Genomic DNA, 17,229 nt, shown 5'->3' with positions numbered 1-17,229 from the left:
AAAAGATGATGAGTTCTGGTAGTTAGCTACATAACACTAAAAAAATATATAGAACATATCACATTGTACTATGTCCAATATAATAAAATACACAGGATCAAAATTTAAGATACATAAAATCAATTCCCAACTATATGTAGTTTTAAAATTCTCACCTCATTTTTTTGTGTTAAGTCATTAACAAAACTTTTAAGTTTTTGTAATTCTTGCACATACACAGCAACTTCCTGGGGCCCTTTGGCAAGTTCACTCCTTAGCTGGCTTATTGTGGCCTAAAAAAAATAGAACAAACAGGTAAATAAAAAATAAATGGAAGCATCCAAAGGCCTTAAGATTATATATATTTTTGTCGCTGCTAAAAAACTGAAATAATCCCTAGAAGTTTCAATTTGGTTCTTCACCCTACCACCCTATTGCCTGCCTACATTTAATTTACCTAAAAATGATTTTTAAAATTTATCCAAAATGCACATTTACTTAATAATACATAAAATAAAAAATTATATCCTACTTTATGCATCTGAAATACATATGAAACTGCAAACTTGAATTTACTGGCTTTGAAACTGTACATTAACTTTCCTGAATTTGAAGAAAATATGCAAATCATGCCTAAATTTTCTCCCAATTACTATAGCATAACTTTTTCTTTTTCTTTTAAAAGCATGTTAAATGCACATATACAACACAAAATCACCTTGAAATATGGTGGATCATCTTTTTTACTATAATGGTGAGTATTTGAATAAAGAAGTTTTCAAATGGAAGTTATATATAGTTTCATTAAGCTGGGTCACTCTATGATCAGGTAGAAGAGCTGAATATGAATATGCTTTAATACATTTAAATTTTTTCACGAAAAGTCATTTCTATTTTTAAAGCAATGGATCATTAAAAAATAATGTAAACTTCCTATACATGAAAGTTTTAAGCATTAAAACTTCCTCTTTAGAAAGTCTAAGAACTGCTTTTAAGTATGGTTTCCTGTGACATTAACAAAAGAACTTTATGTTTCTAATAATGCTTTTTGGATTTACTTTATTTTTTACATTCCTAAAATTATAATTTTTATCGTCTATATTCTTTATTCATATGTAAACTTTATAATATGAATAAGACAAACTTTAAAATGTTTTCTTTCTAAACACATCAGCAGTTACCTACATCATAGATTATAAATAAGTCTTTCAACTTCAAGGAAGAAAATTAAGAAGACTACTAATTTATTGTGATAAAAATGCCAAAAGATCTTTTATTCTACTTCTTTGGAAACCTTTCCAGAATGTGTGGTATCACTATGATGAAATTCAACCAAAAAAGGCTCTTTGTTCTAGCCATACTGCCTTTCTTCCCTATTTCATTTTTTATCCTCACCCAATGATATATTTATTGATTTTTAGAAAGAGAGGAAGAGAGAGAAATAGAAACCTAGGTAAGTTGCTGCAACTGGGAATCAAACCCAAATTTTTTTGGTATACAGACAGTGTTCCAACCAAGCCACCCAACCAGGGCCCTTTCCTCTCTATTTAACAGGCCAAGCTCATCAGTGCCTTGAAGGCTTTAGCACTTTCACTGATTCTGTTTCCTGAATCCTGCTTACTTAGTTCTTCTCGCACATAAGCTCCTTGAGGAAATCTTCCTGATCATATCTAAAATAGTCCCATATTATTGTCAGCTCCACACTCCTTTGTCTTACAGCACTTGGCATTAACTGACTCTCTACTATAATTTGTTTACTTATATACTAGAGGCCCAGTGCATGAAATTCATGTACAGGGGTGTATGTCCCTCAGCCCAGCCTGCACCTTCTCCAATCTGGGACTCCCTGAGGAATGTCCAACCATTGGGATTGGGCCTAAACGGGCAGTCGGACATCCCTCTCACAATCCAGGACTGCTGGCTCCCAACACTCACCTGCCTGCCTGCCTGATTGCCCCTAACTGCTTCTGCCTGCCAGTCTGATCACCCCCTAACCACTCTACTGCCAGCCTGATGGACACCTAACTGGTCCCCGGCCAGACTGATTGCCCTTAACTGCCCTCACCCGCTGGCCTGATCACCCCTAACTGCCCTCCCCTGCAGACCTGGTCCCCCCAATTGCCCTCCCCTGTAGGCCTGGTCTCCTCACAACTGCCCTCCACTGCAGGCGTAGTCCCACCCCCCTCCCCTCACCCACTATCCTCCCTTGCTAGGCTGGTCTCTCCCAACTGCCCTTCTCTGCCAATCTGGTCACCCCCAAATGCCCACAACTTCCTCAGCTGGCCATTTTGTGGTGGCCATCTTGTGTCCACATGGGAGCAGCCATCTTTGTCCACATGGGGGAAGCCATCTTGTATTTTGGAGTGACAGTCAACTTGCATATTAATTCTATTAGATAGGATTATTCAGCTTCCACAAAAGAATACAATAAGCTTTATGAGAGGCAGGCACTGTCTTATTCACTGTTATATCCCCCACTCCTAACTGCTGATACTTAGGCATTCAAAAAAATACTCTCTAAAAGAATGAGTGATTCTATCTCCAAGGAATTAACAGATATTGTTCCATGGAAACCATATATTAGATGTATAAATAATTCATATTCCTTGGAGCCATATCATTGAATTCAACATTAAACTTTCATTCAAAAACTTTAAATTATGAAATAATTAAGAAAAGATATTTCAAGCAAACATCCTGCTGGTAGTTTAGAATTATTATTATTGTCCTAATAGTCTACTACTCTTACTTAGTAAAATAATTACTTAAAGATGGCTAAATATGTGTATGATTAAAAAAACAAAAATGAGCATATCTTTGAAGTTCTGAGATTGCTTTAAAACACAAAAATGCCATATGATGATAGAAGTATTACTAATATTAAAAGTCTTCCAAAAACACATTACCTCAAGTTTAAGCATCTCCATTAGAAAGCAGAAAAAATAATAATAAAATGATGGATGAAAGGTGGAAAACAGGACTGACAAAAGTACACAATGAACACACAATTAAAATGTCAAAACTTACTGCTAAATCTGATGTCTTATATTAGCATACTTTTAAAAGATAAATACTTTTTAATAACTATGCTGAATATAATCATACTTATTCCATATCATTATCAACATTTTAGCTTTTAAAACTAAAATTCAAATGAGTTTATTTATCAATAGAATAGAAATAAAATTCTTAAAAAATTGAAGACCACACTGAATATAAGTCAATTATAAACTTTAATATTTTCAATAATGTAGGTCCTTACAAATAACTTTTTAAAGTTTTAAATCCTTAATTTCTGATCTATAAAATAGCTAATTAGTATTTATAAAGTACTTTCAAATTTTTTAGAATGAGCGATTTATATGCCACTTAAAATATCCAGACCTAAAACTGTCAATAAATTCGTAAGGTATATGTATAATAAAAGTAATAAAACATAAGGACCTATTTAACAATGCACACCAAGTTATATATCTTCAGTCTCCACTAGGAAGACCAAATAAATCATTGCATTTTTTAGCTTCTTTGTTTTCTTTTAATGTGTTTTGTTTTTCATGCTAATTTTTAGGTTCAGTAAAATAGTTAATACATAAAATGAAATTTTTTCAATTAAGTTCCTTAAGTGCTATAATTTACCAACACACTTAGCTGAGAATAGAATTAAATGTTAATAAATTAATAAAATATATGCCATATATTTAGAGAGCAAGCAGAAGCTAAAAACAAATGCAGTTATAAATAATTAAATGAGATGGAATATATAGACAGAATTTTTTTCATGTAAATGGTGTGAGACACAACTCAAAATAAACTTTAAGCTATACTTAATATAAATATTATAATATACAATATGGTAAAATACAAAAAGTCATAACAACAAGTATTAGGGTTAAGTTTAACAGCACAAATTTAATTTTAAGGCAAATCATCAGATCACCTAAAATTGAAGATAGATTGACATAGAAAGAACACATACTTTGGGTAAGACTTGAGTTCTAATGCCCACTTCTTAATATTAGGTGCATGGCCTTAATATTAGGTGCATGGCATTGAATCTCAGATTCCTCACATATATAAAACAAATTTAAAACATTACTTAACTCACAGGCTTAAAAGAAACAGATGGGACTATATATTTAAAATGCCTAGCATAGTATCCAAAACTAGTGGTACTCAAAAAATAAGTTTGTTTCTAATAATATTACTTTATTATGCTACCTTTTCCTCAAGTTGTTCAAAATATTTAAAAAATAATGAGGTCTCAATCACTATATATCTATTAACTAACTAAGAAGGGAGTATTATCTATGATTTAGTAATAATATAATATATTAAATCACCAATTATTCAGCAAGAATAAATCCCTTTATTTTAAAATTTACTTCAAAACACAAGCGTTTTTTATGAAAACTTGAAAGAACCTCTTCACATTACATATAAAGATCTTTTAATCTACATGAATAAAAATATAAATTTTTAAAAATCTTCATATCAAACTTAAAGTAATTCATTTTTTCCCCTTCTTTTTTAATGTTTTTACTTTAGAAAGAAAGAAACACCAATGTGAGAGAGAAATATCTTTTGATTGCCTCCTGCATGTGCTCTGACGGGAATGAATCCACAACCTAGGAATTTGTCTTGACCAGAAGGTCTTTGGTACATGGGATGACACTCAACTAACTGAGCCACAATAGTCAGGGTTAAACTTAGAGTAATTCTTAAATAAAATATTACTCAAAAATATTTTTCCATGTGTATTTTCCCAAAATGCAAATAAATATATTGATATTTATTCTTTGTTCAAATTCTACTGGTATAACAACTATAATACCATAATTCTTAGCTGGAAAAGATCAAGGAGGATTGCACTTTAAATAGACATATTCTGAAACTGCCATTGATGTGATTCAATTTTAGTCACTCCATTGCATTTGTTTTGAAATTTCAAATAACATTAAGGAACTTTTCATTAAAACAGAATGATTTTTTTTAGTAGACAGGAAGATTTAATGAAACGTAATTCTTTTTTTTTTTCCTCTTTTTTTAATATATTTTATTTATTTTTCACAGAGAGGAAGGGAGAGAGATAGAGAGCCAGAAACGTCGATGAGAGAGAAACATCGACCAGCTGCCTCCTGCACACCCACCACCGGGGACGTGCTCGCAACCAAGGTACATGCCCTTGACCGGAATCGAACCCGGGACCTTTCAGTCCGCAGACCGACGCTCTACCACTGAGCCAAACCAGTTTCGGCGAAACATAATTCTTGTAGCACAGAAGTAAATGATTAGATTCACTCAGGTTCAAGTATTTCTACTTTGGCATTAGCTAAATGGGATTTCTCTCATGATATGTCTTTGATTCAGCCTCTCCTTAATTCACATTAGGAGCTTTTAACTGTCTTCAATTAGTTCATGAAGTCCCTGAAACTGCTGGTAAAACTGTGAGATTATGTATTATTGGGCTACGAAGATCACTTTTGGGAATTCTGGACCTAAAATTCTTAAACTTTAAACTCTGAAGTGTTAAGGCTCATAAAGCCTCATATGCCTATGTGTGTTGTACCCATAGACCTTCACCATTCCCCCATTGATAAGATACAAGAAGAAGTAAAAAATGGTATGGATTATCAATATTTAAAATCCAGAGCTCAATATATTATTAAATATGAATAGAATAGCTTTCAGACCACCAGCTTTAAAACTCTAAGACAAAGATACAAATTGAAAGATCACTATAACTTTACTTTTAAACTGAAAATATAAAAAAACTGAGGTCCACATCACAAAAGAGAGCTTAGGAACTACAAATAATAGTATTCATAACAATATCTCTTATCATATAGTAAGAGGGATAAAGGCTGGTATTTTTACACAAATATATTTGTTAGATATCCTAGAGCTTATCACATGCTGACATAATTATATAAGGGATTTACAGGCCAAGGTCATGTCATGTTTGAGGAATGATAGAAGGAATTGAGAATGTTTAGCCTGCAAGAGAAAAAACTCAGAGTAAATATGAACAGCCTTCAAATATCTCATGAGGAAAAGAGAATTTAATTCTTGAGGAGAACTGGATCTAGTGCATGTAAATTACCACAGGGAAATGAATGTTAACTCAATGGAATGGCTGACTTATTAAGAAATATGAATCTCTACATCATCTAGCAAGAGTTGTATATCACTTCTCAGAAATGCTTCCTTTACCCCTACCTAACTGAAATAAACTCAATTACCACTTACTAGCCAGGAGCAAATTTAATTTTAAATATCATCTCTACACAATATACATCATTTATTAAATTGCACATTAAACATTTATGCAAACATTCTTCTCTAAATGCCTAGCTACATAAAGTAGAGACAAAATAGTGACTCTCAGACCATATTGTCTATATACTAATATTACTCACAGAGAAAATGAAAGAAGTGAAATACTGTTTTGAAAGATCACTCAGAAAAATCTCAAATCCTGGGTTCTTTCTACTGTATAAACAAGTTAATGTCAATCACATTTAAATACACTGAACTTCATTACCTCTGAGTTAGCATAATCTGCTTGTAATTTTTTGCACTCATCTTTGAGTTTTTCAGATTCTCTCTCACGTTCCAAAGTCATGTTATCCATTAGTGTTTGAACTTGGACCAGTTCTTTCTTTAGCACAGCAACATCTTCTATACCAGGTCTTTGAAGCTGTGAAGCAACAACGCATGTTAATTAAAAATTACAATGAAAAACTAAAATTATAAATATTTTCAATGGTTCTACTACAAAGAAATCAAAATGAAAACAATCTTTAATATCAATTACTGAACTCCAAACATCAAACACTGATTTCTTCCCCACAACAAGCCTCTTCTCTTCTTTAATACCATTACCACTCAAGGTGCAAAATAGCAAATTCACAATTATCTGCATTTCTTCATTTGTTTTCTTTTCCTTTACATACTACACCCATTGGTAACAATCACTTGATAAATGTTTATATTCCTTCATTTTCTATTCTATAAAAATGAAGGAGATGTAAGCATAATTAGGATTTGTTGCAGACTGAATGTAGTTGATTTATTCATTCACATAGTTATTGATTGTTAAATAAAGAACAGAAAGGAGTTAAGAACAGATCCAAGGTTGTGAAATATAAAGGAAGAGTGGTGAAGATGTACAATACCAATGACAGAAATATAGTTAGGAGGAATATGATGACATGATGTTATACTTACTGAATTTTTTATTTACCTTTATTGTTGAGAGTATTACAGATATTCTCCATTTTCCCCCATTGGCTCCCTCTGCCCTGTTCCTGCCCCACCCACCCAGGCCTTCACCACACTACTATCTGTGTTCATGGGTTATATACTTATTGAATTTGAAATGAAAGCTAGAAATACAACTAGAAATATCCTAGAAGTAGGTGGATTTATAAAACTAAAGAGCAAGGGAAGGTCAGGATCAGAGATATACAGATATGGAAAATACAAAAAAAGACAGATGATATTACGATAAAAAACAACAAAAACGTTAAGGTTATAAATTATGTATCATAAAATTCCGTTTTGATTTAAAAATCATATCTAGAATACAGGAAACAGGCAGAAGAACTGTAGGGAATTTTTTTATTTCCTACATTTTACCGTACTCAAGCTATACTTTTAAATATTTTTCATCAGAACAGGTATTTGAATTTAGAAGATTATAGAGGTACACTCTAATAAATGGTTTGTAAATTACCAGTTCAGTCTTCAGATCTTGAATTATAGTTTCCTCTTTGTTTAATTCTTCTGTCAGATGTGACGCTTTTTGTTCAGCAGCTTCTCGAAGACTCTTTTCTTCATCATATTTTGACTTTATATCTAATTAAAGGCAATTAAATATATATTAAATATATATATTAGTTTCATGACATTAACTTTAGGGAAGAACGTCTTATAAATTCCTATACATTGGAGAGAATCCAAGATGGCTGCTCGGGTAGACATCTAACCGCAGCAGCACACAACAATTTCAATGGAATACAACTAAAATGTAGAGTGGACATCGCCCAGAGCTACAGGTAGTCGACTGACTGAAAATTCTACAACAAGAAGGAAAGAGAAAACCAGAAGGAAAATCAGAGGAGCTGAAAAAAAGCCTAAGGTACGGAGACATGCTGCGCGCTCGCACGCACGCACGCAGAGAGGTCGCAGCCAGAGAGGAGAAGAGGGCTGGGTGCTGCCCAGCGTTCCCTAGCAGGAAGGAAATAAAACCCCCAGCCTGGGCTGAACCCCCGAACCGGCAGCGCTGAGCCCCAAGTTATGGGCCAGACCCTGGGGACCCAGGTTCCGGCAGGGGGAGACTGGGCTGTGAGGCGGAATCCCAGGCGAGCAGCGAAAAGCAGGGCCCCCGGAGTCGCGCGCACATTGCGAGCAGAGGACTGAATGTTGACTCTGATGCTGGATTACCCTAGCCGGAAGGAACAGGGCCTCCAGCGGCGCTGAGCCTCAGTCCGGACTGCTCTGAACCCCAGTTCTGGGCCAATCCCTGGGGACCCAGGCTCAAGTAGAGGGAGACGGGGCTGTGAGGTGGAGTCCTGGGAGAGCGGCGAAAGGCCAAGCCCCGGGAGTCGCGCACATTGCTTGCAAGGGAAGGAATGTTGACTCTGATGTGGGATTGCCCTGGAGGGAAGGAAACGGGAGCCCCGGCTGTGTTGGGCCCCAGTTTCGACTGCTCTGAACCCCAGTCCTGGACCAGACCCTGGGGACCCAGGCTCGAGCAGGGGGAGACGGGGCTGTGAGGTGGAATCCCAGGGGAATGGTGAAAAGTGGAGCCCCCAGAGTCAAGCACACTGCGCGCAGAGGACAGTCTGTTGACTCTGATCCTAGACTCCCCTAGCGGGAAAGAGAAAAAAAAGCTCCAGACTGGAGGAATGCGACAGGGAGCAGGAGCCCCTGCCGGACACTGGCCAGCCGGGCGCCGGCAGGGAGCCGGGCGACGGGGCCCCCAGGGGCGGGGGGTGCCCCTGAGCCTTCGACCTCTGAGCGCGGGCAACGGAGCCAAGGCCTTGGGCTGCTTCCTGGGCAGCGCCGACCCCGGCTACAGGCTGGAGCAGCGCGGGAGCCCACGGAGAACAAAGGAGGAAGAAACCAAAGAAGTTCTCAATGTGAAGAAATCAAGTGAGAGCAAAAGATAGTAAAATTAATTAAGAAAGAATACAAAGAAGATCTTGAAAAATCAAAGACTAAGTCAGAACTCAACTCACCAGCCAACATTGCAACATATATGCGTTAAAAAAAAAAAACAAGGACAGAATGTTGGAACAGCTGCGGCCAGGCCTAGAGTGCCCAGGCACAAGGCAGTGGCAACCGGGCCCGGAGCAGCAACGGCCAGGCCCCAGAGCAGCAGCATCCAGAACCAGAGCAACAACAGCCAGCACTGCAGCAGCCAGACCTGGGGCAGTAGCAGCCAGGCCTGAGGCGGAGGCAGCCAAGCCCAGGGTGGCCAGTCCAGGAACACCCAGACCCGGAGTGGCCGGGCCCGGAGAAGCCGGGCCCAGAGCAGCCGGGTTGGGTACAGCCAGGCCCGGAGCAGCCGGGTCTGGTGCGGCCAGGCCCGGAGCAGCGGCTGCCAGGCTGGGAGCAGCCAGGCCCAAAGCAGCGGCTGCCAGGCTGGGAGCGGCCAGGCCCGGAGCAGCCGGGTCTGGCGCGGCAAGGCCCGGAGCAGCGGCTGCCAGGCTGGGAGCGGCCAGGCCCGGAGCAGCCGGGTCTGGCGCGGCCGGGCCCGGAGCAGCGGCTGCCAGGCTGGGAGCGGCCAGGCCCAGAGCAGCCGGGTCTGGCGTGGCCGGGCCCGGAGCAGCGGCTGCCAGGCTGGGAGAGGCCAGGCCCGGAGCAGCCGGGTCTGGCGCGGCCGGGCCCGGAGCAGCGGCTGCCAGGCAGGGAGCGGCCAGGCCCGGAGCAGCCGGGTCTGGCACGCCAGGCCCGGAGCAGCGGCAGCCAAGTCCAGAGCAACTAGGTCAGGAGCGTCAGTGACCAGACCCAGAGCAGCTGGTTGTGGAACGAACCCGAGCAACAGAGGCCAGGCCCGGAGCAGCCAGGCCCAGAACAGCTCGCTCCTCGCCTACCCCTGCCCCACGGCTGCCTCTCAGACATGGCTGGAAACTTTTGTGGGAACTTGAGGGTCTGCTGACTCAAGTGATGAAGGCTTAGATCTGGATGTGTTGAGTTAGTATAGGGCTGGGGAGTTGATCCGTGAGTGCCTTGGGTGGGGCCTGGATGTGGCTGGTTGACCTATTTGGAAATGTCTTTTGTGTGAAATGTATCATTGGGCATGTGAAGGTATTATTGATATGAGAAAATGCTAAGTGGCTGATTTACTATCTGAAAAGGGATCTACTATCGTTGAAAGGGAGGGAGGAAGAGATTGAACATAGACTGCACCTATGGATGAGGACAATGGGGGATGGGGAGGGGGCGGAGGGTGGGGTGGGAACCTGGTGGAGGGGGGAAGAAATGAGGAACCTTTGTAATAGTATGAACAATAAAGATTGATTTAAAAAAAAATAAATAAATAAATAAATTCCTATACATTGCAGTGCATATCTATATATTACTTAATTCAGATCCACTGTCCTTAGATAACCATAAATATGTAATAAAAGTATACTGCTGATTACAGGAAGTAACAAACTTAATAAAAAGTTTTTGTATATATAAGTATTCTACTAAATAAAATTATAGTGTATATTTAATCACATATAATAGTTAACATTAAAGCATGTAGTTAAAAAAATAATAACATATGTAACCAAAGGTTAAATTTATACTATGTTATTTAACATCTTCAAAATGTTATTTGTTAACCTTTAAGATACCCCAAAAGAAAATTTATCTTCTCTAAAATTCAAGAATTTTATAGAGAAAATCAGTCCTTTGAAGAAAGTAGGTGGGACAAACAAAATAATTTTTATAGTAATTCTGTTATTAAATTCCAATAATCACCACCAAAGTCATAATAAATACTTTATCACTAAAATACAATGTTTATTTCTAGGATGTATAATGACAAAAGAAAATGAAACTGACACGTTAGCTAAAAAATTCTTAATCAATTTACCTGCAATTTCAGTGGCAAGTTGTGCTGCTTTCTGTTCAAATAAGTCCTTCATTTGTTTAATATTAAAATTTTCTGTTTGAGCTTCTTCTAATTGTTGTTCCAAAGAGTGAAGTTCTACAAAAAAGTATAATATTTACTTACATATAATGTTAATTACAAGTTGCTAAATTGTAATTACTTATATCATAATCATTGCTGTAAAAACAATTAACATGTCTATTGCCAATTACCAGTATCTTCATATTTTAAGAATTAAGCATATCTGTCTCATTTAAGGCAAAAGTCATAGTTATAAATATGTAAAATAAATGAAAGAACTATTTAGCATCACATTAAACAATCTACAAATACTTGCTTAAAAATTATTTTGATTTCGTATTTCATAGTTATTTTTCTATATCTGTCAACTGACTAAAAAAGGAATATATTCTGCTTCTCTGATAAAATTTGTAATAATGTGAAATGAAATGAGAAATGGTTTAAGGAAAACAATCAAGGTCTTCAGTAAGATAATCAATTAAAAATATATAGGCAATTGCTAATATTTAATTCTCATTTTAAAAAAAGAAATTTCAGAGGGAAATTAAATACAGGAGAAAATTAAACTCAAAAATAATTTTGATTATTCATTGAGCACTCCTCCAGTTATAGTCAGTTACAAAGATGCTAGTTTCATCATTTTAAGAGAAAAAGAGTACATCACTTTGATTAATAGATTTAACTTTTCATTAAGTAACCATGTTGATTGATGTAATATTCCAAAAGTTTGTAACTTCAGAATATAATGAACTAAGAAAATACTAGTCGTTTTTACTAAATTGTTTAACTATAAAGTTCACGGGTCTATTACTATTATCTTCACTATTTTAGAGCAATTAAAATATAACCACAAAACAAAATTCATACAGCAGACATAAAAGAAAAATTAAAAAATAAAGAAGGATGAGAAAAAATAAAATATCTGCTTTAAATGAAGTTACCTGATGATGAATCAGCCACCATTCCATCAGGTTTAGACACCTCAATTTAAACAAAAGACATAAACAAATTCATTAAAAAAGAAAGTAATACTCTTACAATTGCCAATGCTTAAAAAAAATATCTGAAAGCCACATTCAGTCAGGAAAGTAATAATGTATTGATGAAAATTAATTTTGACCTGCTCACATTCTTTCAGATCTCTACGGCAGTGATCAGCAAACAGCAGTTTGCAAGCCATATGAGGCTCTTTGGCCCCTTGAGTGTGGCTCTTCCATAAAACACCAGGTGCAGGCGCGCAGGTACAGTGTGATTGAAACTTTGTGGCCCATGTGCAGAAGTCAGTTTTCGGCCTGGGCGAGTCTATTTTGAAGAAGTGGTGTTAGAACACTCAAGGGGCCAGAGAGCCACATGTGGCTCGCAAGCCGCAGTTTGCCAACCACTGCTCTAAGGTAATACTAGGCACACTGGCATAATAATTAACTGTAACTCACTGGTTCTAAGAATGTTTTTATGTTGACCTGTAAGAAAATACCATATGTGTCTTGGAATAGATTACATCTTAAATTCCATAAATTCAGTAATAAATATAAATTATCCCAATTAATAAGTAAATATATTACAATTGTAAATCAAATAATTCAGCCGGCAAAATTCGATCTACACTAATAAAAAGAGAAACATACAAATTGACCATCCCTCTGCTATGCCCACCTGACAATCAGGAGTGAGTATGCAAATTAACCCAACAAATATGGCAGCTAGAGTGAGCAGGAGGCTTAGGTTGCCCCCGGTGATGGAGAAAGCCAAGCTTCCAGCCGGCCCTGACCTCTGTGTGGCCAGCCTGAAAATGACCCTCACCCCTTTCCCAGGCTGGCCATGCCACCATGTAGTACGAGTCCCCACTGGGGTCCTGGCCAGCCTGCAAACAGCCATCAGCCCCTCACCCAGGCTGGCCAGGCACCCCAGCAGGAATCCGCACACTGAAGCAGGTGTGGCCAGCTTGAAAACAGACCTCAGTGCCTTACCCAGGCTGGCCACACACACCCCCAGCAGGGACCCTCACCCCATGGGGGTGTGGCCAGCCTGCAAACCACCACTGGCCCCTAGCCTAGGCCACCCCACACCCCAAAGGAACCCCCACCTTGATCCATGACACCCTTCAGGGCAAACCAGTCGGCCACCCATGTACCAGGCCTCTATCTATACTAATAAAAGGGTAATATGCTAATTAGACTGGGACACCTTCTGGATGTTCTTCCGGACAAAACCATGATGGAAGGGACGAAGAGGAGGTGGTTAGAAGCCAAGAGGGGAGGGTAGTTGTGGGTGATCAGGCCAGTAAGGGGGGAGGGGGCGCAGTTAGGGGTGAGCAGACCAGCAGGGGGGCCAGTTGAGGGTGAGAAGGCCATCAGTGTGGGTCAGTTGGAGATTATCAGGACGGAGGGGGGCAGTTTGGAGTGAGCAGGCCAGCAGGGGGCAGTTGGGAGTGACCACACTGACACAGGGGGCAGTTGGTGGTGACCAGACTGGCGGGAGGCATTTGGGAGTGAGCAGGCCAGTGGCAGGGGGCAGTTGGGGTGAGCAGGCCGGCAGAGTAGTTAGGAGCAATCAGGCGAGCAGGTGAGTGGATAGGAGCTAACAGTCCCGGATTGCAAGAGGGATGTCCAGCTGCCGGTTAGGCCTGTTCCCTGTAAACCAGGACATCCTTCGGGGGGTCCCAGATTGGAGAAGGTGCTGGCCAGGCTGAGGAACACCCCCTCCCCCATGCATGAATTTCATGCACCGGGACACTAATACTATAATATTTGAAAATTTATATAAGATAAATATGCCATGGAACTATCACTACTAAAAAATTTGGCTTTAAAAGCATAAATTTTTAATTCAGAGTCACAAATCATTTTTAAAAGAAGCAGAAATAAAAAACATATTCCATAAGGTTTAATTTATCACATGGATTAGGAACAAAATAACATACTGCCTTGTCATTATTGTTATAGTCTAAAGTAGGGGTGTTGAACTCAATCAGAGAAGGGGCCAAAATCTAAAATCCAGCCTAAATCGCGGGCCGAATGGTTTACTGAACAGTCATAAACTGACAATGTCATAAACTGACAGCGGAGTGCAGTGATGACAGCGCGGTGCGGGCCACATTGCAAGGCCTGGCGGGCTGGATTTGGCCCGCAGGCTTTGTGTTTGACACATGTGGTCTAAAGAGTTATACACATATGATACAGTTTGTTTACTAAAGCATTTCATAGTATATCTGATTCTTTTTCCATCCATTGATTTGGACATTATGATTGCTAAGAATCAGCAATATTCCAAATACATTTCCCCCTAAAGGTAAATCCCCTAACAGGTCAATTTACACCTTGTACTGTAGAGAATTTATTTGTTAAATGTAAAACAATCATCTCAAATATAATTAACAACTTCCTAAGATAATTCAGCCCATATTTGATTAGTTCTTAATAGCATCCATGTAAAAGATGAGTAATCTATAAATATTTTAGATTAGAAAACACCATCTCAGTTACAGAGCCTGAATAGTAAAAAGACTGATATTGTGTTGCCCACTTATTTGTTTTTGTCTTTTCTAGTCCAAATGACAATTTTTGGTGAAAGAAACTAAAAGGCAAAAAGACTGCCGAAACCGGTTTGGCTCAGCGGTAGAGCGTCGGTCTGCGGACTGAAGGGTCCCAGGTTCGATTCCGGTCAAGGGCATGTACATTGGTTGCGGGCACATCCCCGGTAGGGAGTGTGCAAGAGGCAGCTGGTCGATGATTCTCTCTCATTGACGTTTCTAGCTCTCTATCACTCTCCCTTCCTCTCTGTAAAAAATCAATAAAATATATTTTAAAAGGCAAAAAGACTGATTGAGAGTCATAACATGCTAAGATAATGTTCAAAGAGATCACCAATTCTATATAATAAAAGGCTATAATACTATGCAAATCAACTTAACAAGCGGTGATTATAATATGCAATGACCACCAGGGGGCAGGTGCAGAACATTATAAGTGTGCGCAGCAGGTGGCAGAGTGCGGAATATGGTAGGCCTGGGCCACGGCAGGATAGTGGAGCAGTTGAGTGGGGGTGCCAAACCAAGCCGGGGCTCCGGTCATTGTCATTGGGGTGAGCCTCTGGTGGTTACTGAAAATTACTTGCACCCAGTGCTTGCACTTGCTGCTAGTGCCGGCCCTGCTCACACCCATGGCTGGTGCCAGAGCCACGGCTCACACCCGCTGCTGGGGCCCAGTGCCGCCCCCAACTGCTTGGCATAGTCAGCTGGTGTGAGCAACAGCTGCTGGTGCTGATCGCCCCTGAGGTTTTCTCCACATCCCACTCCTCCCAAAGGGTGACCGGGGCAGCTGCTCTCACCCACTGAGAGTGTACTCACACTCATTGCTGGCACTGGCCCCAATCACTCTGCATAGTCAGTGGGTAAGGGCAGGGCCTGTGCCGTCAGCATGTGGGAACAGTGGTAGCAGGAGTGGGTCTTTGGGCAGACAGGGGACCCAGGACCGCTGTGGGAGGGGCCGGGCAAGGGCACGGAGGACGGGCCGAGACCCACCCCTGTGCCCACTGCGGCCTTGAGACCCACAGTTCCTTTTCAAAGTGCACGAATTCGTGCACTAGGCCCCTAGTTACTTTATAAAATATTAGAACTACTGTTGAAGGGCATTCATTTTATTCTTACAAATGAAAATTATAGTCCTAGCACAGTAAAAAGTAATTGGTCAGTGGTTAGAGCGTCAGCCTGCAGACTGAAGGAAGGGTCCTAGGTTCGATTCCGGTTAAGGGCATGTACCTTGGCTACAGGCTCCTCCCCAGCCCGGGTCTTGTCTTGGTCAGGGTGCATGTAGAAGGCAATCAATTGATGTATCAATCTCTCACATCAATATTTCTCACTATCTTTCCCTCTCTTTTCTACTCTCTCTAAAAATCAATGGAGCCCAGCTTTGGTGGCTCAGTGGACTAAGTGTCGTCTCATGGACCTAGAGGTCCTGGGTTCAATCCCCAGTCAGGTCACATGCCTAGGTTGCAGGCTCGATCCCCAATAGGGGCATGCAGGAGGTAACCAATCAATGAGTCTCTCTAATCACTGATGTTTCTATCTCCACCTCTCCCTTCCTCTCTGAAATCAATATAAATATTTTAAAAAATTAAAAATTAAAAATTAAAAAACTTTTAAAAATCAATGGAAAAATATCCTCATGTGAGGATTTAAAAAAAAATGAAAACTATATATGGATTTGACAAAATTCATTATTCCACAATTCTTTATGCAATTTATGTAATTTTAGTTTAAAAGCCAATATAATGTTAGTATAAAATCATAAGTGGTTAAGATATTTACTTAGAAAACACACTAAACTATGAAAAATCTAGATAACAAAAAAATCTCACTCAGAGATATCTACTTTTGATAACACAGTGATTTTCCTGTTTTTTCTATATTTTTATGTAAAGTCATATAATATTTACATGTGTTTATATATACGTACACATATATATAAATATTTTATTGTTTTTTGAAACCTAACAGCAATAAAAGTTTTCCCACGTTTTCAAACAACAGTTAATAATAGTTCTTTCCCTACGAAAAGACATTTTAGTCATTTCCAACTTGTCACAAATCACAAATGCTTTGAAGAGTTTCACTACTGTTTGAACCTATATTTTTTAACCATTTTGGTACATTGTTAAAATACAATAATGTAACCTAATTTTATACATACATACATATATATTATATATAACATATATAATATATATATATTGTATATGTGTGTGTGTGTGTGTGTGTGTGTGTGTACACACACATATATATTAAAAAAATCCACGGGTAACTGGTTTTTAATAGAGCACCATTAAGAAGTTATCTCTTAGATACTTGTTTGCATTCACTAGAATTACAAAAGATATACACTGTAGGCAATTAAACCCAGGAAACAAATTAGTAAATTGTTTAAAAGTGCTGTGCTTAATTTTCAACAATGACAATAATCAACCAATAAATACAATAAACACACTTCAAGCATTTAAAAACAATTACTTGCTGCTGCAGCCCTTGAAATTTTTCTAATTCTTTCTTTAATTCTTCTGAGTACCATTTTTCTTCCTAAAAGGAAAAAAAAAAAAGATTTTTATTTAGCAAATTTTAAAAGATT

At 38.9% G+C, this 17,229-nt stretch overlaps 1 protein-coding gene across 2 annotated transcripts in view; it reads right to left on the bottom strand.

Annotated features, from left to right (window-relative positions):
- The window catches only part of EEA1 (early endosome antigen 1), a 134,964-nt gene that overhangs the window by 72,324 nt on the left and 45,411 nt on the right, over positions 1–17,229 (bottom strand). For both annotated transcript variants that reach the window (XM_084880321.1, XM_084880322.1), the window contains 6 exons: positions 17,115–17,180; positions 12,052–12,091; positions 11,072–11,185; positions 7,715–7,836; positions 6,521–6,676; positions 156–272 (listed from right to left, as the gene is read on the bottom strand). In XM_084880321.1, the coding sequence (XP_084736447.1) occupies positions 156–272; positions 6,521–6,676; positions 7,715–7,836; positions 11,072–11,185; positions 12,052–12,091; positions 17,115–17,180 (615 nt within the window). The remainder of the gene's footprint in view (positions 1–155; positions 273–6,520; positions 6,677–7,714; positions 7,837–11,071; positions 11,186–12,051; positions 12,092–17,114; positions 17,181–17,229) is intronic.

The sequence above is a fragment of the Pipistrellus hanaki genome (assembly GCF_964339955.1).
Source record: "Pipistrellus hanaki genome assembly, chromosome: 3".
NCBI classification, from domain to species: domain Eukaryota; kingdom Metazoa; phylum Chordata; class Mammalia; order Chiroptera; family Vespertilionidae; genus Pipistrellus; species Pipistrellus hanaki.
The sequence above is the reverse complement of the archived record's forward strand: the minus strand, read 5'-3'. Positions and strand labels throughout refer to the sequence as shown.